Source organism: Carassius carassius, chromosome 12 (genome assembly GCF_963082965.1).
Source record: "Carassius carassius chromosome 12, fCarCar2.1, whole genome shotgun sequence".
NCBI lineage: Eukaryota > Metazoa > Chordata > Actinopteri > Cypriniformes > Cyprinidae > Carassius > Carassius carassius.
In genome coordinates, this window is record NC_081766.1 from 13,058,491 (window position 1) to 13,085,140 (window position 26,650).

Sequence of the window (26,650 nt, forward strand, 5' to 3'; positions counted from 1 at the left end):
TAGGTGCCTCAAGGTTGGAAGTGAATAGCATGTGTGTGTGACAGATAGAGAGAGAGAGAGAGAGAGAGCGAGAGAGGTTAGGATAAAAGATTAGTGCGCTTTAACTTCCAGAACAGCTTTTCTGTTCTCCAATCACTGCCTTTTTTCACCTTCTGTCCCTCCTCCCTCTGTGTCTTTTTCTTTTTCTGCCTTTCGGTGGCTGTTTGGCTTCAGTGGGTCTTTGCCATCACACTACAATGACTGCTGTCTCCCTGCAGTGAGCATTCTGAGGTAAGTCTCTCTCTGATTTTCTTCTCTGTAAAAAGGTGTAGTTAAAGGGACAGTTCACCTAAAATTGGAAATTCTGTCAACGTTAACTCACACTCTTGTCATTCCAAACTTGTATGACTTACTTTCGTCTGTGGACCATGAAAGATGATATTTTGCTGAATGTTGGTAACTGGACCTTTTTGGTTACATTTTACTTTCATTGTATTTACAAAAACGGTGTTCATTGGTTTTATGTCTTTTGTTGTCTGTTGCTTGTTATATAGTAAGGGTATGTTCATATTTTTTAAACAGGCACATAGTGTTTGGAGTTATATTTTGCAGGAAAGGTAACTGCAGCCCTTCCTGTCTTACAAAGTGCTTCCTGTTGGAATTTTTTAATTTTATGCACACTATCAGGGAGAGGGGAATTATATGCTTAGAAATATGCTTGAATGAATCATAATCCTGCTTTTTGCTCATTCTGTGTTGTTGTCTCTGGACTGTGAATGTCAGGAATGTGGCTCTTTCTCTCTTACATCCTTTGTATATCCAGCCCAGTGATGATGAGGGATCTAGAGTATCGCTTGGTATCAGAGCAACAATGATTTTGGCCCAGGTTATGAGCATTAGATGACTCAGTGATTCTTCTAATGGACTGGAATACTGAAGGTTTTACTCATTTTCTAACAAACCTGTTCTATTTAGTGTTCTTGTAGTTCAAACAGGGGATGATTCCTAGGGACTGATAAAATATATTGCTTTAGTAACTTGAATGCATTGTAAGTCACTTTGCCAGGTGTGTAAATTTGCATAAAAATGTAAATTTATTTAAAATTAGTGCTCAATACAAAACCAGTGCAATGTTGAGTGTCCTGTGTACATAGCGCTGACATTTTTCTTTTTTATTTCTGACCATCTACTGTCACCAGACGGGCAAATAGCACATATAACATAGCAACAGCCAATGTGCTGTGATTGTATGCTGTAAAGAAACTGCACTTTTGCGTGTATTTTGTTAGAAACTATTAGTTGTATCACACAGTTCTGAATTTAGTGTTCACATGGCAGCAGCAAAGGTCTAAGACTTACAGCGTGGATTCTCATAACCTATGGGAAACATCTTTGCTGAATCACTGTCCTCAGTCACCTTTAGTGTACAGACACACAGTGGCACCCAAAGTTCTGAGGATACACTGAAAATCTGGGAATTTTTTATTTAAACTAGGAAATAAAAAGAAAGATTCAAGAGTTTGACAAACATAAAACAAAGGAATCAAGTTGAAAAACTATATTTTATGAGGGCATGTTTAATCTCCACATAAAGCAAATGTTTTCAGATTTTGAATTTAGAATAAAACAAATATTTAAAGCAAAGACATAGAATATTTAAGATATATATATATCTGTAATAATACAAACTCCATAATCTTCGGGAAGAAGGAGGCGGGAACCGGCGGACAATCAAAATGAAACTTTAATAATTCAAAATAAACACAAAACAGCGCATCAGCCCCTCGCGGACGACTGATGCGCACAAAATAAAACCAAAACCTAAAATAAAGCCCAGGCCTGGTCCTCTCTTGTCCTTCACTGTCGTTGCTCCAGTTTTATATCCTTCCATCTCCTACGTGGGACTCGAGACCGGTGGTGGGTCACAGGTGTAGCTCATCTCCAATCACTCCACCGGCCTCACTCCTCGTTCCCACGTCCCTTGGCCCCGCCCCACTCGTCACAATATGATATTTAATATATGACACAAACCATGTGAACACCCTTTGTATAAAAGTTCAGTTTGCCTTCCATTAAAGTGCTCTTTGGATCCTTCTCAAATCATGCTGGAAAACATCATCTGATGTGGCACAAACGTGTGGAGATAATGCAGCTGGAGTGCTGCTGCCATTAAATCAGGGGTTACCAGTCTTGTTCTTGGAGAGGCCAATGTCTTCAAAGTTCAGCTCCCACCCCACATTAAACAAACCTGAATCAAAACAACCAAACTAATGAAGGTCTTTGGGATTACTAGAATCTTCGAGGGGGACAAGTTCGAGCTAAACACTGCAGGACGTTGGTTCTCCAGGACCAGGATTGGACACCCCTGGATCAAAGGCCCTGTTACAAAAGGTACATCAAAAACATACACTCCATATGTTAAACTGAAGCTTTTTACTGTGTAAGATTGAAAATAGCGCACCTTTACCAAATTGAGGTCATATCATTAATGGGGTTGCCACCCGTCCCTTAAAATACGGAATCGTCCCGTTTTGAATCGATACAGAACGGGGTTTGTCCTGTATTTTCGAAGTTGTCTTAAATGCAGCATCTAATGCAGATCATCCCACCGGCATTCTGTGCAGACTCGTCCTATTCTGCCCCTGATTGGGTAATAGTCGCTGCCATCGTTGGATTGGTTGGTTTGTTTCAGGTTCATGGCCAATCAGAGTCAGAGGAGGGCGGATCTCTTGGCAGAGAGTCGATTTGAAAGAATGGGGGAGGCTGCTCAAGATACCCCTCCGCATCCAGCGCTGAAACGAAAGCGGACGCAAAAGTACCGACGAGAGTGGGAGGAATCGAATACCGTATTTTTTGGACTATAAGTTGCACCTGAGTATAAGTCGCATCAGTCCAAAAATACGTCACGATGAGGAAAAAAACATATATAAGTCGCACTGGACTATAAGTCACATTTATTTAGAACCAAGAACCAAGAGAAAACATTACCGTCTACAGCCGCGAGAGGGCGCTATATGCTGCTCAGTGGTAGACTACAGGAGCACTGAGCAGCATAGAGCGCCCTCTCGCGGCTGTAGACGGTAATGTTTTCTCTTGGTTCATTTCTCTTGGTTCATGTCAAATTAATTTTGATAAATAAGTCGCACCTGACTATAAGTCACAGGACCAGCCAAACTATGAAAAAAAGGTGCGACTTATAGTCCGGAAAATACGGTACTTGGCTGGAAAGTGTCAGCGGAAATGAGTATCAAGCACAATTTGTCGGCGAGTGTTCTCTGTTTCGCATGGTGGCTTGTCAGATGTGCGACAGCATGCCTCGGGAGAACAACATTCATACACTTTACAATAAGGTTCATTTATTAAACATTAGTGTATTAACTAACATGAACTAACAATGAGTAAGTAATACATTTGTTACAGTATTTATTAATCTTTGTTAATGTTAGTTAATAGAAATAAAGCTGTTCATTGTTTGTTCATGTTGGTTCAGTGCATTAACTAATATTAACAAGATTTTAATAAAGTATTATTAAATGTGGAAATTAACATGAACAAAGATGAACAATTGCTGTATAAGTGCAGATCATTATTAGTTAATGTTAATTAATGTAGTTAACTAATGAACCTTATTTTAAAGTGTAAGCAATTTATTACGGTTAAGGTGTACAATCAGACACATAAGCATTATTTTAATAAGAGATAAGAAAGATGTATTTAATAATAAAAATATAGTGCCTAAGTGAAGCAAATAAACAACGTAACTAATTTAAATGATTGCATTATTCAATAGGCTACTGTAGAATTAACAATAGACTTTATAAAATAGATTAACTTACCTATAATAATAAAAATTGTGTGGTTTACATGAATTTAGAAATGTTTGTAGATCGATAATTTATTATATGGTTTCACTGTTTGGATGGTGTTACTGTCTGCAAACAATGACAAATATTTTATCCAAAATCTGTGTTCACGCCACCTTATACAATTACTAAAGTTCATTAGCAATTAATATTTTTATGAAAACATGTTTTAAGTTGTGATTTACCACCACTGGCACTTCATCGGACCTGTGGTCATCATGGCCCCGAGGGATGTCCCCCCACCCCCCCAGGCGTCCCTTATTTTTCTGTAATGAAGGTGGCAACCCTAATCATTAACATGTGGCTCTGAACGCATCACAGTTTAGCAATATAATAACTTTGTAAAACATTTTCTGGTTAAAGTTTTGAAATTTTTTTTATGTCCTAATAAGAAAAGAAACCGTGCACATGAACTCTAGCTATTAAAACTACTCAGCCTTGAAAAGAGTGTTCTCTGTTTAGGCAAGTGCATGCTTCACCAATGTCACACACATTACTTTACTTTTGAATAGATAAGCTGATTGAGCAGTCACATTTCAACTGCATTGGCAACGGTTTTAGTGTCCTCATATTTAGACGTTCACTGATGTGAATTATTCTCACCACAGGTTATGCTGCCCGAAAGTTCCCAAGTGAGTCTGAGTGAAAGAGAAAAGGGCTAAAGCCAGCGCACTTTACAGCACCACCCACAAACCTGACCGTAAGCAATGAGTGACCCTCAGGATGCCAGTGACGTCACTTCTGCCGCAGGCTTGATGAGACATTTGGTAGGTAATCTTTAACTTATTCACTTTTAATTTTTTTTAGGCTACGAAGAATATTAAGCTGGAAGATGTTTTGCCTCTATATCTAAGGTTATCTTCATCAGCATTCATCCACTGCTTTCCTATTAAACGCTAAATATTATTTAAGAGGGTGAAACAGTAATCCTGTATACTTTTTTTAATACACATTCCTGTTGTAAATTATACAGAGCAGTGTTTTGTATGAATTAAAACAGTTAAATTTCTTTTTTAACAATTTATAAAAGAACCAGAACATATGTTATTCTGTTTGAGAATCAGACTACACTGGTTGTGCTGTGTTTTTTATTATTTAAAAAGTATGGGCTCATAAGAGTCATTCGGTTAAGGAATCAGGCTACAGTGATCACTGTTTTTTTTTTTAATTCACTGAAAAAAAAAGACTCATAAGAGTTATTTCTATTTGTGAATCGTCCATTGCACATGACATAAATCTTGTTAATGTAAGAATTGTTAACGTAAGGATTGTTCAAATGTAGATTACTAATAATCAGAAAAGCACCATTTTAACATTAACATTTAAAGTGTTTTTGTTGGGTTCAAGCAAGCTTTCAGAAAGCAGCAGATATTTGATTATGGTTCTGTGAAGTTGTGCAGTTTAGTGTTTTTTGTTTGGCACACAGAGGAATTAGTTGGGTAAAAAACTGCAAAAGTGTATCTAAGGTTGGAGAGACTGGTTTATTTTCTGATGTGGGTGATTGTTGTGTGTGTGTGTGTGTGTGTGTGTGTGTGGTATATGTGTTTAGGAACATTATTAGTACTGTTCTAGTGATTTGGTGAGATTCTAGCAGTGGTCTGGTCACTTTGAGAAACATTTGCCATTGATCCTCCAGAGGTCTGATTTAATAAGTTTAAAAAACAATTTGTGTAACCATGGGGACAAAGCCACCTAACCTGCCATACCCAGAAATCTATTTACTTCGGAGGAACATGTTGTGCCATTATACAGCAGTTTTGAAGATGTGCTGTGCAGATTGTGTCTGGTTTTTAAATATGTCCCTGGAAACTGTAGTGTTTCAATTAGCCTTCATCTGGGCGGTTTTCTGCTCCTAAAAGAAGTCAAAGCTCCTACCAACAAAAAAACTTGTATTGATAAAAGCTCTTATTGATGATTCTGCAGTAAATAATAATGTAACATAATAGATTCTTAATTAATCATCTGAACAGCAGTGTTCCTGTAGCTCAATTGGTAGAGCACTGCGTTGTCAAGTGCAAGGTTGGGGGTTGGAATCCCAGGGAACACATGATAGGTAAAAATTGATAGCCTGAATGCACTGTAAGTCGCTTTGGATAAAAGCGTCTGCTAAATGCATAAATTTAGTTATGGAACCAGACTGTTAAAAATTATGTCAGTGCAGTAATTCAGGTTATATTTTGTAAAACAAACAAACATACTAACAAACTGAAAAAAAACAGGTCTTAATATATTATGCATGTAATAATGTCATGTTTTTAAAGGGATACTCCACCCCAAAAGTGAAATTTTGTCATTAATCACTTACCCCCATGTCGTTCCAAACCTGTAAAAGCTTCATTTGTCTTCAGAACACAATTTAAGATATTTTGGATGAAAACTGGGAAGCTTGTGACCGTCCCATAGACTGCCAAGTATGTTACACTGTCAAAGTCCAGAAGGTATGAAAGATGTCATCAGAATAATCCATTTGCCATCAGTAGTTCAACAGTAACGTTATAAAGCGACACAAATACTTTTTGTACATGAAGAAAAAAAAAAAGACTTATCAGTGACGCCACAAGGATACATTTTTACGTATATTTATGCTTTAATTTGAAAGAAAAAAGCGCAACCTTGTGGCGCGGCTGACTCAGAAGAGCATAAGCTGCCTGCGTTCAGCTCATAATCTCCAAAATGGCACTATGGTGATGTCATCATGTTTGAAGGAAACCTGCTCTGCTCATCACCTGCAGAGTACCATTCCAAAAGTAAAGTGTGCTGGGAGCAGACTCATGCTGTGGGACTGTTTTTCAGTGGCAGGGACTGAGGGACTCGTCAGAGTAGAAGAAAAGCTCAATGCACCAAAATATTGAGATAGCCTTAATGAAAACCCAGTCCAGAGCATTCAGAACCTCAGACTTGGCAGAAGGTTCACCTTCCAATGGGACAATGACCCTAAGCACACAGTAAAAGTCAATTATAGACAACTTTGTGAATGTCCCTGAGTGGCCCTGCCACAGCCTGGGATTGAACCCAGTCAAATATTTCTGGAGAAACCTGAAATGTGCATCTGCCCCCATCCAAGCTGACAGAGCATGAGAGGTGAAGAGATGAGGGGAAAGATGGCAGATAATTGCCAAATGCTGATGTACAAAGCTTGTCGTATCATACCCAAAAAGACTTGAGGCTGTTAAGGTTCTTCAGCTAAATATTTAGTTAATATTTATACTTATGCAATGTACTTATTTCATTTTTTTTTTAAATACATTTACAAAGTTGTGACAGCTCTGTTTTCAGTATGTTGTATGGAGTGTAGATTGATGGACATTTTTTTAATTTAAAGTAGTTTAACATAAGGCAGCAACATAAAACGTGATATAAATGAAGGGGTATGAATACTTTTGCTAACTCTGCACTATGTTTGTACTTTCTTCTACACTGTAAGCTCCTGTCGTCATGTCAAATTTCTTGTGTGGGTAAACATACTTCGTGATAAAGCTATTCTGATTCTGAGAAGATCTGCGGTGGGTTGGGGGGTTGTGATGAGATAAAAGAGCTAAATAAAAATCACCAACAGATTCTCAGTGAGGTCATTTTCTGTCTGGTAAAACAATTGTTTAATTCTGCAGGTTCTCTGCTCATTCAGCCCGAGCATTGTTATCAATATTAAAATGGTGCTCAGATCTCACAGAGGCAATGACACTTCTGTGGAAAAATGTCTCATGGACCTGGCGCCACTAGTAACAGGACTTGGTGCCCTTGATGGAATAGAAATTATGTCTACTATGTCCTAACTAGGTTGTTGCAACAAGAAATGTGTCTGACACGAAACTTGAAAGTGGGGTGTGATTCGACACAATCAGTTAAAAAACAGCCAATCAGAAAAGTACCCCTTTGTTCCCTCTTGTACATTTGAATCGCAAGTTAAAAATACAGCTTAAAAATAACATAACAGTAAATCTTAATGTAAAAACACAACACGACTAAGCACGTAAAGGATCAAGATGTGACTATAGATATGGCCGATGATGTCAGAGGCTGGGGGTGTAGATACGTTTCTGATTAGATCCTGCTGCAGGGAATCAGCTCTATAACACATACTCTGTGGTTGCCATGGTCATACACTGCTGCTTCCTTTCTCTGTCTTGACAGTCGAAATGATTAACAAGATCAGTTGGTCACTTCCGCATATTGTGTTTTCTTGTCCACCTCATTGGGTGTTTGGTATGTGTGTATCTTACCAGGCTTCTTAACAAGCCTAACCAGAAAGATTTTAAAAGCTTCACAAGTAATACTATGTCTTCATTCAGCATTACTAACCTGACTTTAGTCATGATCTACTTGAGCGACACTGTGTGTGGCTGTAGGAGTGCTGACTCACTCTCTGTGGCTCTGGTGGGATGAAAAACACAGAATTAAATGAAGCACATGACCACAAGCCTCAGTTTATCCTCAGGATAGCATACCACAGACAGCAGGGGAGTGATGGTTGTGACTTACTGCTTAGGAAAATAAAAAATTCTGAATCTCAAAACAAATTTCACACAATTTTTTCAATCAAAATAAGATTTACAAAACAGAAATGTTCAAGATCTCCAAAGCAGGTTTAATTATGCACTCAATACTTGGTTGGGAATCCTTTTGCACAAATTATTGCTTCAATGCAGCGTGGCATGGAGGCGATCAGCCTGTGGCACTGCTGAGGCGTTATTGAAGCCCAGGTTGCTTTGATAGCGGCCTTCAGCTCCTCTGTATTGTTTGTCAGATATTATTCAAAATACGCATTTTGGCGAGTTAGCTCGTAAACATAGTTTTAAATGAGTTATAAGTCTTAAATGACCATAAAGAGTTTGGAGAAGATATGTGTCAGATCCACTTCATATGCATCAGGTTTTAAAGAGACAGCGCTGATTTTAAAGTGAAACCTGCTGAAGTCTGTCATTGATGTAAATGAAAGAACAAAAGAAAAAGAGAAATTCTTGGACTGTTCTAGTCTCTACCAGTCTAGTTTTAGCTTAAAATGAGAGAATATAAAGTATAGTTTATGCATATATAATATAGTTTATGTGAAGATTGTTTTAAAATCGCTTAAATTAAAAGTTGTTATAGATTTCCGAGCCTATTAAATGGTAAAAAGAATGGCTTTCAATTATACTGTAATGTTGAATGGCTATAATTAATAGGTAAAACTGCGGGAAAACATTTGTAAATATGTTTAGTTAGTGTAGTAGTAATAACAGCCTGTTTTTGCGATAAGGGTTTCATGGCTGGTAAAAAATAATTTTCGCCGGTAAATTTGATCATGTCACCGGCCATTGGCAGGTGTGGTAAAAAGTTAGTTTTAGGCCCTGCATACAGATATGTAATTCATTTACTATGAAGGAAGTCAGCAGTGTAATAATACCTAGAGCAGGGTTCCTTAAATCTTACCCTGGAGGGCCAATGCACTGCAGAGTTTAGCTCCAAACAAGATCAAACTCACCCTCCTTTGATTTTCTAATGATCCTGAAGACATTGATTAACATGCTCAGGTGTGTTTGATTAGTGTTAGAGCTAAACTCTGCAGGAAAGTGGATCTCGTGGGCCAGATTTGAGGATCCCTGACCTAGAGAAAGTTTTCCATTTGCATTGCCTATCATTTCATCAACAGTTGACCCCTGGAAGTGTGTGTCCAGGTTTCAGTTTAGCCAATCAGCTGAGCTGGAAATGCCATGTGACTGATTAATCAGGTTATGCAGGAAAATGGTATGACAGTGCTGATTGGCTGAAGGCAAACTGTAAAATATAAAAGAACATAAATTTTTTTCGAAGGTGTGTTTTGTCATAATGCACAGCTAATTTTGAATGACTGTCACTGGAGAAAGAGTCTTTTTGGAGCCACATGATGTAGTTCCAGCATATACCTAACCAGGCAAACTATGAGTCCTTTTACCACATGATCATTCTGCTTTTGACTGAGAAATTTAGAGGTTTTTTTTGTTAAATTAACTTTAAATAAATGTTAAATCACTTTTTATGTTTCTTATGCATCGGTTTTATGATAATATTTCATGATAATTTAAAATCCTTTTTGTGGAACACACTTTGAGTTACCATAATGTATGAAATGTGCTATATAAATTAACTCGCCTTGCCTATGATGTACAAATAAGAACCTGAGAATGCTTGTGTGAATGACTCTCTCCTTGCTTGCATAACATCTGCTTTGATATCCGTCTATGCAGGCTATATGAAAAGAAATGAAAGTAAATATTTTTCTCTCGTTACCATGTAGCCTGTTGTAGTGCTTTCTCCGCCCAAGTGCTGTGAGGATGATGATGATGATGAAGGGGACCTGAACAAGACACTGGGAGTGCAGCGCTTCCAGAAGATCCTTACACCTGCCCAGCGCGTGCCCATCGAACAACACCGCTCATTTAATGAGGAGGACTTTGAGTGTGAGAGCTTTACTGTTGATGCATCTGGTCTATAGCCTTTCATCATATTATTTGTGACTAAATTAAATGAGAATGCATATTTATTTGACAGTTTTATAGATATTTATAGTGTTTTAAGGTGTTTTTTCTAAAATGTTTTCCCCCAAAGTGAAAATTTTGTCATTGTTTACTCAATGAATCATAAATGTCTCAATGAGATCTTAATTTTACCTCAAAAGGGGAAATTAAATTACATTTCAATGCATTTGTGTTTTCCTGTTCTCCTGAGAAACTTCTCTCGCAAAAGTATCGCTTTTCCTGAGAAACTTGGTGTTTGTTTGCGATATAAAGCTTTAAAATATAGTTTTACCTCCCGCCTCATTTTATTTATTTCTAAAAAGCTTTGTAAGGTAATGCAAAGTTTCTTGGGGGAACACAAAAGCATTGAAATAAATGGTTTAGTCCTATATCTTTTTTTTTCTCTCACCATGGCCATTTCCTTGAAGGGGCTCTGCAGTGATTCTTTTCTAATTCTGTGATGTTTTTGCCATTTGTAGATCACCGTCACACCTCTCTACACGTTCACCACCCTCTGTCTAAACACCTCCCAGAAGTCCGGAGGAAAAAGCCAGGAAGAAAGCGGAAGGACCTAGGACGGAGGAGGAGTTCATCTATGGGAGCAGCTCCCCCGATAGATGAGGACGATGAGGATGAAGAGCTGGATGAAGATTCCTGTAGCCAGCAGGACAAAGAGGGCAATGTCACCACCACGCCTACACCGGACACGGACACAGAGGTGGATGCTGAGCAAACACAGGTAGTCAAGTCTCACACAAACACACACACTTCTTGTTCTTGTTATGATCTGACTAAATTCTCTCTTGTTGGCACACAGTTTTTCGTATCAGAAGATGATCCTGACTCCACTGTAAAGAAGAACGGTAAAGTCTCACCACATCGAAAGCTGTCAGTCATACCCCATTCAACGCTTCAGACCAGTATCAGCATCCCAGAAGATGTTACAGCAACCGTGTAAGTGTACATGCGCACACACATACCCAAACACATAGAAAGATTCAAATACATGTATATGTGTTCAACCTCAGTATGTTCTGTTACAGCCACAGGGGCGGAAATTGGGTTTGTAATATGCCCAAAGGCAGACGAGTTTCTGCACCATGTTTGTTTCCAAGTTTGAGTTCTCCAGACGGCAGCTTTAAGCCCAGCCGCAGCTATGACCTGCAGGAGCGCCGCCGCACGGGCAACATGACGGGCACCACACTACAACACTACCAATACATGCCCACTGACGAGAGCGAGGCGCAGACGCTCGCCACGGTTGACCTGGATGGCATTAAAAGTGAGTGTGTGTTTGTGTCAAAATTGACAAAGATGTATTTGGCAACGTAACGTCAATGAAGAGTTTTAACATTTATTAAATATATATATTATAAAAATAGATTTATTAAATCATACAGCATTCAAAAGTTTGTGGTCTGTTTATGTTTTTGAAAGAGTTCTGTTACATGCTCACCAAGGCTGCATTTATTTGATACAGTTAAAAGCAGTCATATTGAGAAATACTATTCCAAATTCAATGAACAGTTTTCTGTTTTTAATATATTTCAAATGTAACATATTCCTGTGGTGACAAAACTGACTTTTCAGTAGCTATTACTGCAGTCTTCAGTGTCACATTATCCTTCAGAATCATTCTAATATTCTGATTTGTTGCTCAAGAAAATTTCTTATTAATATCAATGTTTACATTTATTCATTTAGCTGATTTAGCCTAATATTTATTAATAAAACGAACTGAACATAAATCATTTTAATCAATTGACAACTTTTTAAATATTTTTATATTAAAATTATTAATTCTGTTTAATGTTTAACAAAGCAAATTAAACATCTTCCCATGAAGCCCATTTAAGTACCTCCCATGGTTTAGCATTATATTAGTTATTATTGATGTTGTTTTTCAGCGAGTAATGAGCATTTCAGCTGATCATAGATCATCAGTGATGTGATTGGAGTGCAAAAAAATTTATTTGTTTTGCCAGCAGCTTTTCTATTTTTTTTTTTCTGTTATAAAGGATCCTTTTTATATACCTTTCTGTTCTCATTCTTCTGAGAATAAATCATGTTTTCAGTCTGTACATCTGACAATCTTTGGCTGTAATTCAGGAATGTGGACATTCTCAAAGGGCGCAAGGCTGCCCACTACAACTGTGCCTTTGACGTCTCTTGTACGTGTGTGTGTGTGTGTGTGTGTGCAGTAATTACAAATAATTTTGACTGAACAATAGGTCACTTTGACTAGAGTCATGTTCTAGTGAGCTCTGAGTTGAGTTTTCAGTTCATGGTTCTGTGTTTGGATGCTGAGTATTGTGTGTAATATAGCCAGTACTGTCAATGTTACTGATACTCACAGATACTTCTGGTGTGTCACAATGGATTCAGTGTTGTTCTGACTTGTTAACTCTTGGGTTTGTATTTCAGAATTGTCTTGCTGTCTTTCTTGCAGGTCACAGGTTTGAAGATGTCCCTGGTGTGCGGCGGCACCTGGTTAAGAAGAACGCTAAAGGTCAGGTGGTTCACATCGGCAAGGACCACAAAGAACCCAGCAGTCGCATCCGGACCAAGTTGGATCGAACCCCACATGAGGTGATACGCCAGCTAACTAGATTATCTTTCCCCTGTCCATTTGGAGCTATTTTCTAGGCTTGCGTGTGTGGTGTAGCAAATAAAAAATGCATTTTATATCATCAGTATCACCTTAGAGAGTGTAGTTTCTAGTGGTCATTAATGGAATTATAAAACTATGATTATTAAAATCTTAAAAGACTATTTCCCTAACATTCCCCCTGTCTGTTATCAGTTAATCAAACAAATAGCACCACTCCAAACTCACACAGTTGGTCGATATTGCTGTGTTTGGCTAATCAAAATGTGCCAACAAAAGAACAATGTTTTCACACTTTTCAGGAAATCAACCTACTAAAAGTTTCAATATGGAGCGAATTTCACACTTAAGCTGTAACGCTTTCTTAAACTGAGGAGGAAATACAGTAAAGGTTTGTTTTAGATTGCATGCTGTACCATTGGCTCACTGAGCCTACTACTTTTGTAGAGCTGCTTGGTCATGATAGAATGCCGCCTTTTGATTTATAAGTAGAATAAGGTCTGGTAACATTACTAACATTATTTAAACTTTTCAACATTACTTTAAGAGACTTTTAACATAACATAAATTACATAAACGCAAATTGCTAACAAATTAAGGACTACAAATTCCACAAGGATAAAGGCCTGTTCACACCAAGCACGATAACTATAAAGATAACGATAAAGGCATAGAGAAACGGTATAGTTGGGATCATTTTCAGAACGATTTTTTTCCAGCTGATGAACGATACATTGACATCCAATCAGAATCCATCCTGCTATAACGAGCTCGAGGATTTAAAGCGGCAGACGCACGTGCGCTCAGAATAAACGGACGATATCGTTCGCTGGTGTGGACGCTAATATCGTTATCTTTATAGTTATCTTTATAGTTATCGTTCTTGGTGTGAACGGGGCTTAAGAGTTCATGTGCTTGTCAAATCAAGTGGCAATTATAGATGATTTTATTTTATTATTTTTTTTTTAGAAATTTACACTTTTAGAATTCGGACACACTAAATTGATCAGAAGTGACAGTAAGTAAATTATAATGTATAACGTTACAAGAGATTTATATTTATAATATATGTGACCCTGGACCACAAAACCAGTCTTAAAGGCCGTGTTGCAGGGTTAATTTTTTAACGAATTTGTGCAATTTGCTTGTTGGTAATAAACATTTAAACTGTTATCCATTGTAGTTTATGTTGTTGGGTATCACAAAACGGAATATAATACGAAAAATTAGGTACTATCTTACAGCGGTCTCCTTTCCCCCACAATGCATTGCATCACGTCACGTTGGGGAGAGAATTTACCAAAGCCCGCCTTGAGAGCATTGAGAGTGACCAGAGAGACGAGTAGTAGACGAGAGTATTCAGATAGCTCAGATTATAGATAAATACATAGATATGTATACATAGATAGACTAGATATATAGATAGATAGACAGACAGATAGATAGAGAGATATCGACCAACAGCGACCCAAACGCACTCGCTTCCCTACAGCACAAGCTTTTCAGCACAGTTTCCATGGGACGGCACCTGCCAAACACAGCGACAGACACGTGGCTACGTTTGCAACAACATTTTCACCGGAGGAAGAGATAAACGCTTAGAAACGCCCATATAGCTAGCATGATGCTTTCTATTTCTAGAAGACAAAGACAAAGTTTACCAGTTCTACGACACTATGACAAAGGTTACCAGTACTTATCTGAACTAACGTCATGATCACTGCCACTAGATATAAAGAAAGCATTGATTTTTCACTCAGTGCTATTCAATGACAGTAAAAAATATATGTGTCGTTATTGTGCACTGCTGCTCGTAGACTAGCTCCAGTGCTCATTGCTGCGATGCTAAATGATAGCAACTAACCAGGACACTTCACCAACTCTTTACTCATTCTCCTCGGACCATGCATTAAATTAGCTTTGACGGACATCAGTTCTTGGCAATTCCTCATTTGCCCTCTCACGTCTGGCTGGTTCGAAATTACACGGCTGCGGGCCATCATACATGTTGGCTCTTGCCACCTCTTCCTCATCGCAGTCAGTCGCCATAGTTCTGATGCTGCATTCGAGGCAGGTTTTTGAGCTCATAATCACTATTTCATACCACGACTAACGACTTTGTACCGTTCCAGGCAAGTTACGCCAAACTTTCTGAGCGCAAGGAATTGTAACTAGATTATTTATTTTATTGCAACGTTACATTGTCCTAAAATCGTTTTTTCAACGTGTACCACTTGCATAAACACTGCATCCATAGGCAGTATTATTCGTAGGGGCTGCCATCATTGTTTCGCGTGCTGTGTGACCTCGGAACTCGGAGTACATCGATCTAGTACAAGACACGAGTTCACGGGTGGGAAGTCACGGGTTTGATTGCCATTCCAGTGCACTTTCACGGGTTTAAGGTTGGAAAAACACGGGGTTGCCTGGAACGTGGCATCATACTAGGCTGAGGCTACCTTTCCTTGACTTCTCCCCAACGTGACGTCATCACCGAGTTGCGTAAAAAAAATGTTAATACCAAAAACTTAAAAAATAGGTCTTTAAGACCATTTTTGAGACATTTTAAAAATGATATACATATCTTGAGTAATTTATGTACCCATTAATCGAAAGTGGTGGTTAACCTGCAACATGGCCTTTAAGTGGCTGGGGTTTATTTGTAGCAATAGCCAAAAATACATTGTATGGGTCAAAATTTAAGATTTTTCTTTTATGCCAAAGATCATTAGGATATTAAGTAATGATCATGTTCGATGAAGATATTTTGTAAATTTTCTACTGTAAATATATCAAAACATATTTTTTGATTAGTTATACGCATTGCTAAGAACTTAATTTGGACAATTTAAAGGCGATCTTCTCAATATTTAGATTTTCTTTTTTGCACCCCAGATTTTCAAATAGTTGTATCTCAGCCAAGTATTGTCCTGTCCTATCCTAGCAAACCATACATCAGTGAAAATATTATTTATTCAGCTTTAGATGATTTAGAAAAATTTACCCTTCCTATGTTTTGAGGTCCAGAGTAACATATATATATATATATATATATATATATATATATATATATATATATATATATATATATATATATATATATATACTGCCATTTTTAAAGCACACAAAATATTCAGCATTCCCATTTGACGTGTGTAATTTAAAGTCTCCTGTTAAAAAAAAAACATTAGAACTTTATGACAGAACTTCTAATGCTTACAATGAGTTTTAAGATAACAAACTGAACAGATCTACTGACACCATCAACTTAAACAATAAATTAGGTTTTATCAAGACAGCTGGAATATACGGCTTGCCTGAATAGATTGCTAAAGATTTATTTATTTTTGATAAAGGGTGTGAGGTGTTGTAAACTCATTTGCATAGTGTATTTTATAGAAAGAATGTTTACTGAACCAAACCTGAACGCATCATTTCTCCTAACTTAAACAGATGACTTGCCATCAGATCAGTTGTACTGGATTTAAAATGGACAACTTTGAAAGAAAGGACAGATAAATCATAAATGTTCTCTCAGGTGTTTGTTGAGCTGAATGAGTTACTGATGGATAAGAACCAGGAGATGCACTGGAAGGAAACAGCTCGCTGGATAAAGTTTGAGGAGGACGTGGAGGAGGAGACGGAGCGCTGGGGCAAACCTCATGTAGCTTCACTCTCATTTCGCAGCCTGCTGGAGCTCCGCAAGACCATTTCACATGGTGAGAGAGAGGAGAGAGACCAGCTCACACTTTACAAACATTATACTTACAAATACAATGTGAGAATTGAGGGATAAATTGGATTCATTCTTTTTATTTCTGATATATTTCAAATGCCTTTTGGTGTGCCTGATGTATCGAGGTGTAATTTCACAGGTGCAGTGTTGTTGGACCTGGACCAGAAGACGCTGCCAGGTATTGCTCATCAGGTTGTAGAGCAGATGATTATCTCAGATCAGATCAGAGCGCAGGACAGAGCCAATGTGCTCCGAGCCCTGCTCCTCAAACACAGGTTCGTTTCACATAGGTTTTATGAACATTACACTGCATATCTCAAAAAAGGAGCAGTAAAGCTACTCATCTATTAAGGAACACCTTACTCATTTGGATCATGCAGATGAACTTTGTGCTGTGTATTTCTTCTGTTTGTTAGTCATCCAAGTGATGGCAAAGAGCACAGTTTGTTTAACCGGAACATCTCAGCATCCAGCCTTGGCTCTCTCATATCACATTACCATAGCAGTAACCACATCGCTGCACCGGAACCCTCTACCACAGACCCACTCATCGGAGGACTACGTAACTTTGAGTCACGCTGTAGTGTAGACTTCGATAAGAATGAGGTACTGTGTGCATTAAAATCTGTGTGTGATTTTTAGGAGGCAAAGAATGGTAAAATAGCACATTCGAATTTTTCCTCTATGTTTCCACAGAAAGACACACCCCAGTTTTTTGGTTTGCACAAGACCAAATCTAAACATGAGCTGAAGCTGCTTGAGAAGATTCCAGAGGATGCAGAAGCAACGGTTGTCCTTGTGGGTCAGTTAACTGTCCGTGCTTAACTCTTAACTGTCCATAATCTGTTCGAGCCATGATACAGATCTGGATTTTTTCACAGGTAGTGTGGATTTCCTGGATCAGCCAACCATGGCCTTTGTGAGACTGCAGGAAGCAGTTCTGTTAGAGTCAGTTCTAGAAGTGCCAATTCCAGTACGGTTTCTTTTCGTGCTGCTTGGCCCCCCCAGTGCCAACATTGACTACCACCAAATCGGCCGCTCCATATCAACACTTATGTCTGATAAAGTAAGCACAGAATGAAAAAGGTTCTATCAGGTCTAATTAAATTAGAGATGGTTCATCCAAAATTTTATATAACTTAAAATTACATTATATACAATACCTTTCAAAGATTTTGGGTCAGTAAAATTTTTGTTTTTCTGAAAGAAATTAATACTTTAATTCTGTAAGGACACATTAAATTGATCAAAAGTGATAGTAAATACATTTATAATGTTAAAAAAGATTATATTTAAAATGAACTTTCTGTTAAAAATTTTTTTTAATGTGTCAAAGAATACTTAAAAAATTTAACATTGCAACACTGCTAAAATGTTTCTTGAGCACCAAATCAGCGTATTAGAATGATTTCTGAAGGATCCTGTGACACTGAAGACTGGAGTAATGATCCTGAAAATTCAGCTTTGTCATCAGACGAATAACTAAAATATTTAAATAAATTAAATTAGAAAACATTTATTTGAAATTGTTATAATATTTCACAATGTTGCTGTTTAGAATTTGTTTTTATCAAATTAAAGAAGCCTTTATGAACAAAAGAGACTTCTTTAAAAATGTATTAAATATTACCAACCCCAAAGGTTTGAATGGTAGTGTATAAATATAAAAAAATCCTTAAAACAGGGTCATTTTAGTCATATTTTTTTGCTTGTTTTAAGTATAAACAGCATTTCAGCCCTAAACAGCATACCCCTCTTCCAGGACTTCCATGAAGCGGCGTATTTGGCAGATGAGCGGCAGGACCTGCTAACAGCCATCAACAGCTTCCTGGACTGCAGTATTGTGCTTCCTCCATCTGACGTTGGAGGAGATGAGCTGTTGCATTCTATCGTTCGCTTCCAGAAAGAGATGCTGCACAAGAGACAGGAACAAGAGGTCAAACTACAGGCCAAGGAAGCCAAGAGCCCCGAGGACATGGGTACAAGGCTCTCGCTCATATACAGAATACAGAAGTGAACAGTTCAGTTTCACTGTTTATCCAAAATAAATGTATTGAATTACCTTTTGTATTCATTCTTAATGTTCTCAGCTCATCATCCTCCTCTGAAACCTGAAGACGATCCTCTTCGGAGGACAGGTCGGCTGTTTGGTGGGGTTATCCGAGATGCACAGCGCCGCTACCCCAAATACATCAGTGATTTTAAGGATGCCCTAAGTCCTCAATGCATGGCCACAGTCATATTCATTTACTTTGCTGCACTTTCTCCTGCCATTACCTTTGGAGGACTATTGGGTTAGTCAAAGCTCTTCTTTTTTATTATTATTTAGAGCACTGCTTTTATGTTGTATCTAAAACAAGGCACTTTTGCCTAATGAAATCATTTCTCTTGTTTCCAGGTGAAAAGACAGATGGTTTTATAGGAGTGTCAGAGCTGATTATTGCCACTGCCGTGCAGGGAATGTTGTTCTGCCTGCTTGGGGCTCAACCTTTGCTGGTGGTGGGCTTCTCTGGACCCCTGCTAGTGTTTGAAGAGTCCTTCTATTCAGTTAGTATTTCCAATAAATGAATACAAATACTACTAATTCACTAAGAAAACACAAGATGTTGTGCCTGCTAATAGTGCAGTTTATTTACAAAATGCATGCATGCAAATATCGTAGATTTTTGAGAATAAAGCACAAATCTCTATTGAGGATCGTTTGAATGTAAAGACTTCTTTGGGCTGAAAATCACAGCAAATGAATTGAAATACTTGCAGTGCTATTGTAATGCATTTAGAATCTGGTTTAGCAAATGAGATCAATATGGATCGATGTGTTCGCCAGCTCTGCAGGTCCAATGAAATCGAGTATCTGACAGGACGTGCGTGGATTGGAATCTGGTTGGTCATCATTGTTGTTCTCACGGTGGCCTTTGAAGGAAGCTTCCTTGTGCGATTTGTGTCACGCTTCACCCAAGAGATCTTCTCCTTCCTCATCTCTCTCATCTTTATCTACGAGACCTTCTTCAAGCTGGGCAAAGTATTGAGATGCTTTTGTTGTTAACACTGCTGTTCAAAAAGTTTAGTTTTTTATGTTTATGTTCATCAAGGCTGTATTTATTTGATCAAAAATACAGAAAACAGTGATATCACTCACATATGATGATCTGGCTTTTATAGTTGTCGAGAATGTTTTGGTCAATTTAATGCATCCTTGCTGAATAAAATTATTAATTAATAAAAAAAAACCGTAATGAACCCAAACTTTTGATTAGAGTTGTTTGTTTATGGGAGAGATTTAAATGTGATCAGCGGATATTCAGACAGTCTTTGTATACTATGCAGATCTTCATGGATCATCCTATCAGAAGGTGCTATGGACCAGAGGAAAATGACACTGCTTTACCAACACCCACAAGTGACGGCAGGTCTCCAGATGCCTCGCTAACCCTAAACCAACCAAACACCGCTCTCCTCTCCCTGGTGCTCACGGCCGGCACCTTCTTCATTGCCTTTTATCTCCGTAAATTCAAGAACAGCGCTTTTTTCCCTGGCAGGGTAAGCCAGTATCCCAGTGTTCCTGCAAACATGTTGTGCCACTTACTCAATGATTAAATAAACATATAGGACAAGTTTTTAATGAAAGTGTCAGCTATCTGTGTGTGATGAAGTGGTAGTGATGGAAGTGATATTGTATTGTCTCTTATCTTTTGCTCAGCTCCGAAGGAGTATTGGAGATTTTGGAGTTCCTATTGCAATTTCCATCATGGTTCTGTTGGACTACAGCATTAAGGACACTTACACACAGGTGAGACATGTTTATATAATTTGAGTAATGTATAATCTATGAACTAGTTTTCTCTTAGAATTGTCCACCCAAACACCCAAATTTATTGTACATCAAGCAAGATTTTAAATGGCACATTTCAAAATTACTTATGTCTAACTGTTTTTTTTAGACGTCTGACATTTTTGAAGTACTTTGGAGGTAATTATAGGAACTGAACAATGTTTTAAAAACTTAAATACTAAAACAATACACACACAATTTGAAGAAATGAAAATTCTGTCATTTATTCACCCTCAAGTTGTTGCAAATCTGTATGTATTTTTCTTCAGCTGAGCACAAAAGTAGAATGCTGGTAACCAAACAGTTAATGGTAGACACTGACGTCCATGGTATTTACATTTAGTCATTTAGCAGACGCTTTTATCCAAAGCGACTTACAAATGAGGACAATGGAAGCAATCAAAATCAACAAAAGAGCAATGATATACAAGTGCTATAACAAGTCTCAGTTAGGTTAACGCAGTACACATAGCAAGGGCTTTTAAATAATGACAAATAAAAAGAAAACAGATAGAATAGAGCATGCTAGTGTTAGAGGTCTTTTTTAATATATAATTGTATAATAAATGAAAAGAAAATAGATAGAATACAAAAAGATTAGAAAGGTAGTTAGATTTTTTTTTTTCATGGTATGGAAAAAAAAATTATACTATGCCACCAACAGGTTACCTACAGTCTTCAAATTATCTTCTTTTGTGTTCAAGTGGAGGGTGAGTAAATGATGACGGAATTTTTATTTATTGGTAAACTATCCCTTTAAGACCAAAGATTTATAAAATTCATTGTCTTTAATTTAATTTTTTACTTTTTCTTTGGTGTGCTATGCTATTGTGATTTAAGAGACTTGTGAATTTAAGATATTTTAATACTTATGAGGATCAAATCTGTTTATCAAAGTATCCTGGTATTACCATCTGATACCATCTTCTGTTGTTCTGTAAATGTTTGTAGAACTAGAAGGTATCCATTCATTTCATTAAGAATCTACACGATTGAGTATTTTGCATGAAGGTGAAAGATTTCCCAACACAGATTTGAAGTTGGTCATGCAAATTCACTGCGCTGACCAACAGAAAGCAGCTTGGTTTGAAGAAAGTGACTTCTTTGTGAGCTGTGCTTCAATAGGCAATCAACCTTTTTTGCCTGTGAAATTTTGCTAATGTGACCGTACCTTAAGGGTTGTTAGTTACCCTGAGCTTATTCATTGATTAAAGACTGGAACATTTTTGTATGTCATTTAAAGCAAATTATTATATATGCCCTAAAGTCACCAGACACACGTGTCCTACACAATATGTGATCTATAAACTTCTTTCCTCCCCATGTAGAAACTAAGTGTGCCTGATGGCTTCTCTGTGACCAGCCCGGATAAGCGTGGTTGGTTAATACACCCACTGGGCTCAGATGGCCAGTTCCCCATTTGGGTGATGATTGCCAGCATTCTACCTGCCCTGCTCGTCTACATCCTCATTTTCATGGAGACTCAGATCACCACGTGAGTCACAGGCATTCACTAACCTGTTCTGACCATACCTATATTATAGTATTCCTCAATTTAAACTGACTCAATTTCCCTTTAAAGTCTTATTGTCAGCAAGAAGGACAGGATGCTGGTTAAGGGTTCAGGCTTTCACTTGGACCTGCTGATCATCGTGGTTGCGGGTGGTGTTTCAGCTCTGTTTGGGCTGCCGTGGTTGACTGGTGCTACTGTTCGTTCAGTAACTCATGCAAATAGCCTTACGGTGATGAGCAAAGCTGTTGCGCCTGGTGACAAACCACGCATTCAGGAAGTAAAAGAGCAGAGAGTAACAGGATTTCTGGTGGCTTTTCTAGTAGGTGAGTGGCTTAATTTTATGGATCATAAATATAATCTACAACAGCGGTTCTCAATTCCAGTCTTTGTGACCCCCCTGCTCTGCACATTTTGTATGTCTCTCTTTGTAAACACACCTGATTCAGATAATCAGCTCGATAGAAGTGTGCTCCGTGCATGAACTGTGTTCCCATTGACATTGAATTATTATTATTATTATAAAGTATCATTAAGTATTCAATGTTAACCTAAAGTGAGAATGACAGCAAGGTAATCTAAATATAAACTGCAGAAATAAGTACATACAAATAATAATCTAATATCAGCCAATATTTTTGCAATATCGAACCGATAATCGGTTAATTTGGCTGCCCACATTATAGTGCAGGTATATTGTAGACCAGCGGTTCTCAATTCCAGTCCTCGAGACCCCCTGCTCTGCACATTTTGTATGTCTCTCTTTGTAAACACACCTGATTCAGATAATCAGCTCGATAGAAGTGTGCTCCGTGCACGAACTGTGTTCCCATTGACATGGTCCCTACACAGTGTTCATTTCTCCTTACTCCCTGAGCAGGGGAAATCTGTTAAAGTTTACTTCACTTCGGAAGATTCATTCATGGATTTGCGCTGCGCAACAGCTTCACACACAGACAACATATATCTCTGTTAATAAATACAATTTAAATTCACGTCTTGCACACTTCAGTGCACTTTGAATGGAACACATATGTTCGCTTCGAACTTGAATCAAGGCAGAATATCCTGTGATGTCCACTTCGCAGGGCACTTGCGTTCGAATAGAACAAATCGTCCCCTTGGAATTATAAGGTTCTATCTGACATTTTTGTCAAAATTGAGTTATTCCCATATTGTTATTCTGTGACAATTTATTTACATTATGTGATAGATTTTTTTATGTTGTATACATTATGGGATTTTTATTTAAAAAACAATAAGGTTCTATCTACACAGTCGAATGGAATGCAAAAACTTTGAAGCTCAATATCTCAAAACTACTCGGAATGCAGATAGAACCTTAAATTCCAAGGGGACGAAATGTCTGAAGTGATGAGAGACATACAAAATGTTCAGAGCAGGGGGTCTCGAGGACTGAAATTGAAAACCGCTGGTCTACAATATACCTGCACTATAATGTGGGCAGCCAAATTAACCGATTATCGGTTCGATATTGCAAAAATATTGGCTGATATTAGATTATTATTTGTATGTACTTATTTCTGCAGTTTATATTTAGATTACCTTGCTGTCATCTAATTCTCACTTTAGGTTAACATTGAATACTTAATGATACTTTATAATAATAATAATAATAATAATAATTGAACACCATTATATAATAACTTTAGCAGATCTCACAATTAATATCTATTTTTCATACTGTAATTTTGTGATGCTTAAATTTGCTCACTTGTTAAAATGATTGATTTTTAGATTTTAATGTTTTATTTTGAAATATATATATATATATATATATAAATAACAGAGGGAGAGAGATATAAATATTGGTTATTAACCCGAACATTAAAATAATTATTGGTTTATTGGTTATTTTAATATCATTGCATCCCTAAAAAGGTCAGTGAATGACTTGTTGGGTAATTAGTTATATTTTCTTAATATCTGTTGCTTGGAACTGACAGTAGAAAAACCCTCTTCCCTCCAAAGGTCTCTCTATTGTGATTGGAGATGTTTTGCGGCAGGTTCCTATTGCTGTGTTATTTGGTATATTCCTCTATATGGGAGTGATGTCTCTCAATGGGATCCAGCTAACAGAACGCATGATGCTGCTATTAATGCCACCAAAGTACCATCCTGACCACACCTATGTCCGCAAGGTTTGTCATGAAGAACTCAGCTGATCACAATATTCCCCAGTCTTAAATCAATAATCCGATGACAGTACGTCTGGAATGCCATTCTCAATTTGTCTCTTCAGATGAAGCTGTTTTAATAACCTCTGTCTTGTCTATTTCAGGTGCGTACTCTCCGCATGCATCTGTTCACAGCTTTGCAGCTGGTGTACCTGGCAGTGCTGTGGGTTGTAATGTCAACCTCGGCCTCATTAGCCTTCCCGTTTGTTCTTGTCCTCACTGTGCCATTCAGAAGGTTCCTTCTGTCCCGAATATTTACTCACCGTGAGATCCAGTGTGTGAGTGTTTCTTTTGTTTTGTTGATAGGAAAATTATATTTGTAGACATCTAATGTAGTGTGTTCTATACTAAAAAAAGTTGTGTTTTTTTTAATACCTAAATGATGTATTTTATTAACAACTTGTATTGCGGTATTGGCAGAGTGTTGTTGTTGTTGTGTGTGTGTGTTTTCACAAGCGATTTGGCAATGCGGTAATAAACTTTTAAGATACATTTTCTAAAAACATGTCTAATTACATCTTAGGAAGTTTTGTAAATTTAAAGTAAGGTTAAAGATTGAAATATATTTGATATATTTCTGTATTTTTTTACTAAATGGAAATAATTTTTGCACTGTATAGTGACAACTTGTTTTCAGGACTAATATAATATCTTACATTTTTATTTTGCCCTTTGCCTTTAATGTTGTTCATTTTGTTTATGTGACAGCTTGACGCAGATGATGCAGAGCCTTCAATTAATGACAGAGAAAGCCAAGATGAATACACAGAGATGCAGATGCCAGTATGACCTCATTCCTCTCTTGTCACTACCTGGGCTTGCCTGACTTTTTTGAGGCGTCCAGATATACTGCCTGTCTTTTTTCATTAACCAGTTGTTGTCTCCATTTCATCTCCCCAATTTAGTTTTTGCTTAAATTATGTAAACATTATATTTATACATATGTAAAAGTGTTAAGTAGTTGCTCAGTGTCACTTGAACAACTATGTATCTGTCGCTTGAGGAAAGCTTTGTCACCTGTACTATTAATGTTGTTTCTGTTTATTTTTCGGAGTTGAAAGTGTTATAGTGTTATGTGTGTGTTGTGGAGGGTTAAATGAATTTATGATATCCAGTCAGCCCAAAAATGATACAGGAAGCACTTTAAGGTAAATTTAAAATGAAGCCTTTTCTACTGCTTATCAGTATGTTTTATTTCATTGTGAGGGGACATAAAATGTATTCATAAAAATGAACAACTGTGTAGAATAATGTTAATGCAAATTATATATGGTCTATTTTTGTAGCTAAAGTATACACAGATTTATGCTATATACAAAATTTTTTTTATAAACATTGCTAATTATTAGCAACAGAACACTGGTTTCAGTCGCCAGTTTATTTGGAAGAAGAAAAGATACATGTTGTTTTGTTTGTTTTTTTCAACAGTGAATATATTGTCTTTTGAAAATTGTTGCATAGCTGTTTTAAAACTATTTTTCACACCAGAGTACCAAAGAGGCCTGTGTGTTTATAAAATGAGAACACTAAAAGAATCATAAAAGTAGTCTTAATAGTTAAAATAATACATAACGATACAAAGTGTCATTTGATTTCATTTAACTAGTTTGAGAGAAAAATGAAAGAAAAGTCATTTTTCAAATGTTAGAAGGAGATGTTTTATGGAGTTCAACAGGTGAAGTTTTACATTATCTCTGTAACGATAAAAGTATCATCTACCACACATGTGAAATGTTTTGATCCGTTCAGTGCACTGTTTATTTTTAGCTTCATAGGTGAATCTGTCTTTTGAGGTACAAAACTAGAATCTAAATAATCTGTTTAAGCAATAAATACCAAACCAGTGTAGATTTGGTATAATGCTGTAATGCATTTTCTTAAATGTGTCTCATGTACATTCCAATCGAAAAGATGATCTTTCAAATAATTACTTTTATAAAGAAGGGACTACAACTATCTTATTTAATCTTTTGTTTGTGCTTAATGTCAAAATGTGTTTTCCCCTTCAAAAACTGGCAAGAGTTCATTTGACTGATTTCATTACGATCTCAAATCATATAGTAGTGTTTTTTTCTTTTTTTCGTCCGATAGTCATTTCAGATATAGTAATTTTGCTTTCACAAAGTTGAAAAAAATGACCTTAGGAAGCAAAGGTAGCAAGTATGAAAGAAAAAGAGCTGTTCAACAATAGATTTTTGTGATTATTGACATATTACTGTAGAAGGTCAATGATGTGGGCATATGTCTTTGTTTTAGCTTTGTAAATTTTTAGAGTACAAGCCCAAACCTAATAAAATAATGGAACTGATTTTACATTAGACCTTTTGTTTATTTATTAAAATCATAATTTTACACAAATTTTTCTGTGTCATATGTGCTTGATAAGAAGTGAAAGAAATTACAATCCATATGCTGTAGAGTCAGAGAGCAGTGCCATGATGAAGGCCCCAT

General features: G+C 37.1%; 1 protein-coding gene across 1 annotated transcript; it reads left to right on the top strand.

The window, feature by feature from the left end:
- LOC132154833 (anion exchange protein 2-like) lies at positions 1-25,307 on the top strand. Its single transcript, XM_059563526.1, has 24 exons — positions 1-270; positions 2,273-2,370; positions 4,451-4,609; positions 10,096-10,258; positions 10,795-11,054; positions 11,133-11,269; positions 11,359-11,597; positions 12,765-12,904; positions 16,462-16,642; positions 16,799-16,934; positions 17,076-17,265; positions 17,356-17,461; positions 17,541-17,725; positions 18,422-18,638; positions 18,750-18,953; positions 19,058-19,206; positions 19,487-19,681; positions 19,987-20,199; positions 20,360-20,449; positions 21,820-21,986; positions 22,074-22,327; positions 23,994-24,163; positions 24,304-24,477; positions 24,908-25,307. Exons 3-24 carry the CDS (start codon positions 4,550-4,552, stop codon positions 24,986-24,988), a joined length of 3,711 nt encoding a protein of 1,236 aa, XP_059419509.1. The 5' UTR covers positions 1-270; positions 2,273-2,370; positions 4,451-4,549; the 3' UTR covers positions 24,989-25,307.
- The last annotated feature ends 1,343 nt before the right edge of the window (positions 25,308-26,650 follow it).